Source organism: Citrus clementina, unplaced genomic scaffold (assembly GCF_000493195.1).
Source record: "Citrus clementina cultivar Clemenules unplaced genomic scaffold, Citrus_clementina_v1.0 scaffold_6, whole genome shotgun sequence".
Classification (NCBI taxonomy): domain Eukaryota; kingdom Viridiplantae; phylum Streptophyta; class Magnoliopsida; order Sapindales; family Rutaceae; genus Citrus; species Citrus x clementina.
The window spans coordinates 21,287,406-21,296,806 of NW_006262139.1; the positions used below are offsets into that span (position 1 = coordinate 21,287,406).

The 9,401-nt window shown below is 36.6% G+C and overlaps 2 protein-coding genes across 2 annotated transcripts in view; one reads left to right on the forward strand and one right to left on the reverse strand.

The window, feature by feature from the left end:
• Window positions 1-481: 481 nt before the first annotated feature.
• On the forward strand, window positions 482-3,090 carry LOC18038644 (GDSL esterase/lipase At5g03810). The gene is made up of 5 exons (XM_006430280.2): window positions 482-1,179; window positions 1,269-1,399; window positions 1,484-1,717; window positions 1,919-2,174; window positions 2,544-3,090. Exons 1-5 carry the CDS (start codon window positions 951-953, stop codon window positions 2,735-2,737), a joined length of 1,044 nt encoding a protein of 347 aa, XP_006430343.1. The 5' UTR covers window positions 482-950; the 3' UTR covers window positions 2,738-3,090.
• A 341-nt stretch (window positions 3,091-3,431) lies between these two features.
• The window catches only part of LOC18039957 (E3 ubiquitin-protein ligase UPL7), a 9,405-nt gene continuing 3,435 nt past the window's right edge, over window positions 3,432-9,401 (reverse strand). Inside the window, 10 exon segments of the mRNA XM_006430281.2 lie at window positions 3,432-3,644; window positions 3,754-3,843; window positions 4,145-4,261; window positions 4,644-4,751; window positions 4,909-5,001; window positions 5,142-5,312; window positions 6,653-6,905; window positions 7,025-7,303; window positions 8,228-8,562; window positions 8,643-9,401. The exon segment at window positions 8,643-9,401 is cut by the window's right edge and continues 15 nt beyond it. Of these exon segments, the coding sequence (XP_006430344.2) occupies window positions 3,561-3,644; window positions 3,754-3,843; window positions 4,145-4,261; window positions 4,644-4,751; window positions 4,909-5,001; window positions 5,142-5,312; window positions 6,653-6,905; window positions 7,025-7,303; window positions 8,228-8,562; window positions 8,643-9,401 (2,289 nt within the window). The 3' untranslated portion in view covers window positions 3,432-3,560.

A 9,401-nucleotide genomic window follows, 5' to 3' on the forward strand; every position in this document is an offset into this window, starting at 1 on the left:
TTTTGATTTGGATATTTCCTCTGTCTGGGAGCAATAACTATTAACTTGCAAAGTTTGTTTTCAAAACAAAATTTGGTCGAAAACCTAGTTGTGTTATTTTGAAAATTTTGCCTCACGGCACCACAACGTCCATAGAAATAAAGACAGTTCGGGTTTTGGGCACTATAAATACTTTGGTTTGTAACATTTTTGCATTGTAGACAAATGGCAAAGAATCTTCTTCGCACTGTGGTTTATTTTTTAAACAAATATTTACACTAATATTTCAGTGACAATTACAATTACACTTATTTCAGCAGACAATTACAACTACATATACTGGGACTATAATTTTATATACATTAAATTGTATGAAGCACTCATCCAAATCGTGACTACTAAACAAAGTAAGATGTATGTTATGCTTACCTTGGTAGCCTACGCACTTATCCAAGAAAATTTTAACAAATTCTTGGATTTACATATCTTTTCTTGGGTCAAAATCTTTAGTAATTGTTGGGAAGAATTTATGAGTACAATTTGTTCAAGGCACGATGCCAGGCACATTGTGTATAACGTGAGTTTGTTATGGACAAAACAAGCAATCTTCACTCTTATAAAGTAGCTCAAATCCTCAAACTTTAACCGAGTGTTTCGTCACCTCCCCCAAAGCAAATTCAGAATTGATAAATTTTCTGAACAAAACAATAACACTTTTGGTTAGCCTAATAAAGATAGAATAACATAGAGGACAGAATTCATGGCCTTTATGAGGTGCTAAACATGCATCCTTTCCAGGAAATGTTCAGCTTTATTGGAACCATGCTATCTTCAGACACTTGATTATCACTTTGACCATCGCATTGGCTCCCATTATTAAATTCTTCCCCACGCCACCGCCTTCCTCTTCACCTCATTCACTACAATTTTGCTTCTCTCTTTTACTTTCTTGTGTTTGAAGAACAAAGAAAATGAGGCTTTTGGTTTCCTTTATCTTTCTTGTGGTGGTTGTTTCAGTGGGTAATGGGCAGCCTCTTGTTCCTGCATTAATCATATTTGGGGATTCAATTGTTGACGTAGGAAACAACAATAACCTCAGTACACTTATCAAGGCCAACTTCCCTCCTTATGGAAGAGACTTTGTCACTCACAGACCAACTGGCAGATTCTGTAATGGAAAATTAGCCACCGACTTCACGGGTAAATATTCTCAATAACCAACTTCCACGCTGTCTCGTCACTGTCTTCTTTCCCACTCTCTCATGTTATATTTGATTACTTGTCTACAGCTGAATACCTCGGCTTCACCTCATATCCACCAGCTTACCTAAGCCAAGAAGCCAAAGGGAACATACTCTTATCTGGAGTCAACTTTGCTTCAGCTGCTTCTGGCTTGTACGACCGCACCGCCCAGTTATATGTAAAACATAAGATCCTGAACTATGCTTCTCCTTCTAGCGCATCTGTAATGTCCTAATATGACTAAGTTTTGTTGGTTCTGCAGCGTGCCATTCCATTGACTCAGCAACTGAACTACTACAAGGAGTATCAAAACAAAGTAGTGAGTATGGTAGGAAAAGAAAAGGCCAATGCCATATTCTCTGGTGGAGTCCATCTTTTGAGTGCAGGGAGCAGTGATTTTATTCAGAACTACTACATCAATCCCCTCCTTAACAGAGTCTACTCGCCTGATCGTTTCTCCGACATGCTCATGAGATCCTACTCGAGTTTTGTTCAGGTATCTTCTAACTCTATGTCCCGTATGAACCTTTACAAATCGTGCTGAAAATGTATATGTTCAGACAGGGTTATGCATATTGCCAAGAATGATGCGGTATGAGTTATGGATTACGTATCTGATTGCATCCCGAACATGAATATGCACAGAAGTTCAGAACAATATTTACATAAACACACATATTACTTTTCTCTCTGGCAGAATCTTTATGGATTGGGAGTTAGGAGATTAGGGGTGACGAGCCTACCTCCCACTGGGTGTCTGCCTGCAGCCATCACTCTATTTGGTGCAGGAAGTAGCCAGTGTGTTGCCAGGTTAAACCAAGATGCCATTTCATTCAACAACAAACTGAATATTACATCCCAGAGCCTCAAGAATAAGCTCCCTGGTCTGAAACTTGTGGTCTTTGATATCTATCAGCCTCTACTGAATCTGATCACCAGCCCTAGTGACAGCGGTATGTACCAGTTCTGCAAGTAGTTAGTCCGCATGTCATGCATAAATAATCCAGGTTTAATTTTTTTTCTTTAAAATAAAATTCTCGTGGTCTTTTAATAAACTTATCATGATAGACTCAAAATTATCATGGCCTTTTATTTATTTAAGATTTATGGTTCGTAGCTTTAACAAGTTTTTTAATTTAAGGAAAAAATATTTATGTTTGCTCTAACAGAAGGGATAAATATTTTGTATAACAAAGCGAAAGAACCCTCTGTCCAGCCTTGCAAGCAAAAAAAATTGATTTGCTTCAAATTTAAGTAATAAATCGCTGGTACAGAGACTGATACCCTCGTTCGTTTCCTGTGGTATTGTATTTATATTACAGGGTTCTTTGAATCAAGAAGGGCTTGCTGTGGAACAGGAACAGTGGAAACCTCTGTGCTTTGCAATGCTAGATCAATCGGTACATGCTCCAGTGCTACAGAATATGTGTTTTGGGATGGATTCCATCCCTCTGAAGCTGCAAACAAAGTTTTGGCTGGTGATCTACTTGAACAGGGATTTGATCTCATCTCTTGAAAATGATTTGGTCCGTCTCATTTATTATCTTGTTATATTTTAATCTTATAAAAAATGCATAGGTAGTTTGGCAGTTTCAGTGAGACTGTCCTGAAACTCATAACGTTATGTTTGTAAAGCCTCCTCGGCTGTATATCTGAGAGGGGCCACTAGTTATTTCTCCCTTCCTTTTATGTAGGATCAATAAGATGGTTAAGGAAGCATTATAAGCACTCTGTTTCTTCTAATTCTTGCTGATGATTGCAATTTCATGCAAGTTGTGGAAAGATAACGAACAAGTTATGATTAACTTCATCAAATTCTAGTTAAGGTTCTAATTTGCAGACAATTTTATCAATGAGAATCTACAACCTAATTCCTCGATCAAAATGAGCTAATTTACTGCTTACACAAGCTACTTTGTGAAATTACAATGTTTCTTATAACCCAAAGAAGCAAATTTGAAGAACATTGGGGAAGACCTTTTTACTATCTCCAAACAAGTGTTGCTTTTTCATCCGTTATTCATATATAATTATTTAATCATGAAGAAATAATTTATTATTAACAAACTATTTTTTAAATGAGTTCCTTTCAAGAACATGATGAAAAGTTCTCATTTATTCTCTCAAAAGTGGTCTCACAACCCTAACAGAGTATGCATAAGAAAATGAATAAATGATGTTTGTACTTTGTGGTAATTCCACATGACAGATTTTTTTTTTTTTACAGTCTTTGCGATCAGTAGCAATCAGAAGCGTTTTCAGTTGAGAGTAGAAGTAAGGATTCAGGGACAAGAAGTGCATGACAAATTCATTCACCTGAAGCAGAAATAGTCAGATCCCTAAGAAAGTTCAAACCCAGCATTGGAACTGATTGCATAAAGAAGTTTTGCTTTCAAAGTGCTTGAACGCTTGTATGTAGGAAGCTGCAAGCACCCAGCAAAACAAGAAAAACATGAACATGAGATTAGAGATAACAGTGCCAATCTGAAATATCGTTGTTCTTTTTCCTAATCATTAAACAAGTAACAGTACCTTGAGAGTATTGTAGCATGTAGAAGCCGACGGAAGCCGTTCTACATCCTGTCCGCCAATGACTGCCCAAAGCGACGAATCACATGCAACCTAAACAGTCCGACCAAACTGGAGAGTGTTAAAAGAAGAAAAAGGCAAGGATTCATTTAATGTATACATGTCCCCTCCCCTACCCATTATCCAAAACGTCGAAACAATTTAATAGATATTTTCATTTAAAAGGTCACATCCAATGCCTGGTAACCAGCCAGGCGTTTTCCCCCAGATTAACATTCAACTAGCATCAACATAGTTTCTCCTCTCCCACAGATAAAACAAAGGAATAAGATAGTAGACATTTTAAAAAATAAAAGTTAATATAATTGCTTTGACAATGTAAGAAAGGACATACCTTGTGAATTGTAAAAGATGGCTGCAAGTGTTTGAATCCAAGCAATGGAGCTCGAGAGCAACTTGTCACAAATTTAAGCAGCATACATCGTTCTTTTGGTTCAAATCCTTCAACAACCTGCATCATATAGTCAGAATACTTCACAAAAACTCTGAATCTAGACAATGAAATTTTGAAGTAAATATCCTCAGTTAAACAGAATCTACAAATTTGTTGCATGGGATAATGATAAATTGAGGAAAACCAGATTTGTATTGTTTCTCTAAACAGAAGAATAGGTGTCTCCATGCAAGCATATAACAGCTATAAATAATTTATATCAGCTAAAGGTTGTGTAAAGTTAAAACGATCATCAATCTAGAAGCCACTGGTGGCACAGAAGCTGAACTTGTACTTGTAGCCTACATAAAGAAACATTTTTACTTTTCCCCTTTTTGGTGAATAGAAGCCCAAAATAAAACGAATTCTGTTATTTAACTCCTTTAAAGGGGTGCAATACCTCCCAAAAGAGTTTAATTGTTCGACTCCCTTCAGAATAGCCACCGGTATACCGTGTATTTTTTCTCAAATCATCTACATCAATGTCATGTCTTCCTCCTGAAAGTAACTGAAGAGAGCAATCTGGATCAGCATTTGATCAACAAAAAACATAGTTGCGTAAACCATTCAAACAAAATTCAGCATCATGACAAAGTCGGTCCTAAAATATGATAGACGGACAGGGAAAAAGAAAAGCACTTATTGCACTTATTAAATGAAAATACCTGATTGAATTCACTTGCATTAAATAACTTCAACCAAGATGGTGATATGAGATCAGTTAAACCTCTGTAAAATGCATTTGAGAAGGGAAAAATCTGCGATTCAACGTAAAAAAATTTTTTTAAAAAAAGTGATTATTTTATTACTTGAGAAGATACAGCTCTATATCCTAGTGATGAAAAGAAAACAAAGATACATTTTCAAAATTTCAACACAAAACAAAATACTTAGATACCTGCCGGTTGAGTTTATAATCAGCCATAGCATGAACATATTGCATCTTGTTCTCATTTGTCACACTAGTATCCCCACCACCAGGTTTTAGCTCAATAACATGTCGTTTACCAAATGACTCTTCTGTGACAGTGAAATCCAGACACAGTTCTTTGACGTCACCATCATAATGCTGCAGCAGCAAAAACCCTTAAAATTCAAAATTTGGGGAGCTTCAGTGCGTAAATATGCTTACACAAGCTAACAATGCAACAGTATATTTCAGAACAAATACCATATCATAGAAAAATAAGGAAGGCTAAGTATATCACTTAAAAAGAATTAAACAGTTAAAAAAATTTTAACAATCCAGCTGATGATGCAAAGGTGGGGCCTCACAATTCATGAAGTTTTTAAATGATAAAATGCTGGTCCTGTTAATTACATATTACTTAAATTCTTCTAAAACCATTATTCATTCGCTCACTTCATCGCTACCTGCTCAGACTTACTGTTCCTCTGATTCACAGCAGCCTTATTATTATTTTTTTTAACTTTTTCTTTTTATCTTATTTTCACTTGCCTTCTTTAATCTTACTATCTCTTCCTTTTTCTTTAGACACTCTTTGCAAGTGATAGAAACCCTAGAGATTCTTAGCACTCCCTGTCTGTTAATCTTCTTTATTCTCTTTTGATAGCAATGTGCTTTGACTTCTCAACACATAAGACTATAAAGGAAATATGACCCCAAAGGTTGGCCAAGAGACTAAGGCCTTTGGTTCTAAACAAGAGGTCAAGAGCACAAATTCCTAGGTCACCTACTTGGGATATTATATCATAAATTTCCGGATTAGAAAGTAATGGGTCCAACACTACTCCCCATTTATGGACCTATTGAACTCGTAAGAATGACGTTGGAATTTTTTAGTATTAAACAAACAAGTTTCGTATAAGAACAACTACTATCTCACATACATGCTAGAAAAGATTTCACAAATTCCTCAAAGAAGCAACTACAATATGTCAATATCCTAATTTCTCTCCTATTCTTTCGACCTCTGACTTAATCCAACAATGCAAGCAAACAATAAAATCCTGGTCTCAATAATTCAAACCACCAATCATATAATCATCTACTTCTTATCTCTTAAATTGTGCTGAAAACAAATGAATACAGATCTTCTCACCACACACTGTCAATTGTCCAATCCAAAGCTAAGCTGATAATATTTTCATCTTGTCACTACTGGGGCTACTTACTCCTATAAGCATGCAAATTTTTAATACCAGCTTCTCCAGTCAGCCACATCAACATTTCATATCAAATTCATTTTGTTAAAACCTGGTTTCCTAGCAATCAACTCCACATACAAAGCAGTCTCATCTACGATAGTTGGTTCGGAATAAAAATTCTCACACATCACATATCAGTAACATTATCAGCATCACAAGTAGACTAGGTATGCTATCGCCAAGAACGGGCAAATAGGAAATAGACAAACAATGACAATGTTTGTCATCAGAAAGATTTACCTTGACATACATTAGATTCCGGTAGAGCTCTGGATCAAGTGTTGACAGCTCATCAAGGAAGCTATATCGGCCTAACAACTTTTGCACAAAAACATGTGAAAAGGCATAATCAAGTAATATCCCTTCATAAAGTGCTTTACCAACAACTCTCCCAAGGAACTCAAACATCTGGATACCGTTCTCTAGATATCTTGCGGCAGCATTAGGGATCAGGAGCCTGTCTGAAGTTGAGGTTTGGGAAAATAGCCCATACCTAACTTAGAAATATAGAACGAATAAGAAAAACTGAATAAATAACAAACATATGTATTTTGGATGAGCATATGGTAATACAAATGATCAAGAATAACATCATATACATGTCAAACTTACTCAGGAGCAAAAGCTGATTTTGATATATCAGTCAAAAACTCTTTTGATAGCCCACCATAGTCCAGCCCAGCTTCTGGAAGGCCACATTCGCTTACAAATGAAACATGAATAGATGACTTCAACCTTGATCCAAGGGAATTTAATTGCCGAAAGCCATCTTCAACAATATGACCCCGGCGAACTACTATCTCAATGGACCGTGAACCAGGTCCCGCCACATCACCAGCCATTTTTCGAGAGACTTTATCCATACTAATGAACTCTCGAAACATTTCAACTCTGGCAAGACAGAAAATAAATTAAACACTCTTTGGCTTCGTTAAACAAAAGTAAAACTGGATACTATGTCTTAATGAGCTAGAAAGTTTAAAAAATCATTCACTGTAAAAGAATATCTAGAAGTCACCTCTTACTCTCCAGATAATCAGACGTGGAACTTTAGTCTGTTTATATCAATAGATATTATGAAAATCTAAAATGTAAAATATTGGAAACAGGTGATGTAATAGTTGATAATATGTGTGAGTGTGTGTATGTCACAGAAAAAAAGGCAGTTCTTGAAGAAATGAGTTTGCACTAAAATCTTGACCGACACCAGGATAGGAGAAAAGGAAAAGAGAAGAGATGAGAATTAACAAGTAAAAACGGAAGTTATCACATAAAATAAAATAATTTTCAGAGGGGAAAATATGGATGGTCCTCAAACTTCAGAATCTAAGGGTAATAAGTTAACAAAAATACATTTAGACAAATGCAACAGGCGTAGCCTTCCACATGCCCCTCCCCTATCCTCAATTTCCTCTACCACCACCATCACAAGCATACCCATTCGCCTCAGATAACCCACAAACACAAATAAATGTGATCATGGCACACATACTCAGGCACATTTGTGCACATGTGCTGGGTCAGCATCTGCAAAGACACAGAAAGAGAGTTCTCTGCTGTAAGGTTTACAGCCAGTCATAGTCTCATAGACTGTCAAAAAGTTTGATTTGGAGTAACATGGTCCGTTTCCCATTGACTACGAAAAATTATTTATGGCAGATTCAATCATTTTAAATAATAATCTATCATGTATTCATAGAAAAAAAATAGTAAGAAGGTATCTTAGATGACACTGCAATATTTGTAAATTACTTTTTCAATTGTCAGCAGTGAACAAAATAGCGGTGTTGAATCCATGAAAGTGGATGTGCTAACCTCTCTTCAAATGGAAAGACATGGGGAGTAGTGGTGACCACAGAACCCAAGCTAGAAACAGTTAAGGATTCATCTGATCTCATATTAGCTGACAATACTTCATGAGTTCTGGCAGCTACTGCAATTGGGGGCCTGCTTCTTTTAGCAGGTGAAAGCCACAGAACAGGGGGGCAAAATTGGTGCCTACAGTCCCTTTCATACATCATGTGCAAGCATCTAATTGCAGAATCCATAAGAGGCCTATTCTGATGACCTGTATCATGGTTTAAGCCATTATACACCAGAGTATTGAGCATTGCTGCGATTCTTCGCTGCTGCTCCAGCGTGAATGGAACCTAACTCATTTCACAAAATGCTCAAATTAAATATAATTCTCATACTCCAAATGTTCAGAAAAGCCTTTGAACCAGTTTACCTGTTTCTCATAGAATTCTATGTCATCAAGTACCAGCAGCAGGTGTGAATAGGCAGCACAGAAGAGATGAAGCAGACACGACAAATCTTTTGAAATTCCTTGTGGAACATACCTCAAAGATTCGATAGTCCAAACATCAGAAGATTCCTCATCTACTTGCCCATCAGCAGTATCCATATAATTAGGCCCCGCCTGTGACTTTCCAGTAAATTTATGTAGCGCATTGACCAATTTATTAGCTCCATCCTTGCTGGTTTGTTTTTGTCTTTTATCCAAAATTCCATCTTTTTTGTTTACTGAACTTTTACTAGTGCGCAGACAATTATCTTCAGCAATGTGACCATTTTCAGGGAAAATGGAATTTTCCAGTTCTCCCCATAGATTCAAAAGATACCCAGGAGTAAAAGATAGCAAGTTGAGGACAGGCAAGGATCCAACCATAGGATTGAAGACTGAAAATATTCTAAGCATATAAGAGTAAAAATATGCAATATCGAGCAACTCCAACTTCCCCAAATATTTTTTATCGTTTGCTGCTGCACAGGAAGTAGCACCCGTTTTTGCAATTTCCAGTAGCTTCATAAGATGCCACTGCTGACAAACAGGTCTGAATAATTCCATGTATGTTATATTTAAGGACTCATTGTCATGCAAAACTGCATCAATGCCTGCTGCAGAAGTTCCAACATTACCTTGAAGATCTTTCTTCTCTTTGACCCACCCAACATTGTCAACCCAAGCTAATAAATTCTCTGCAAG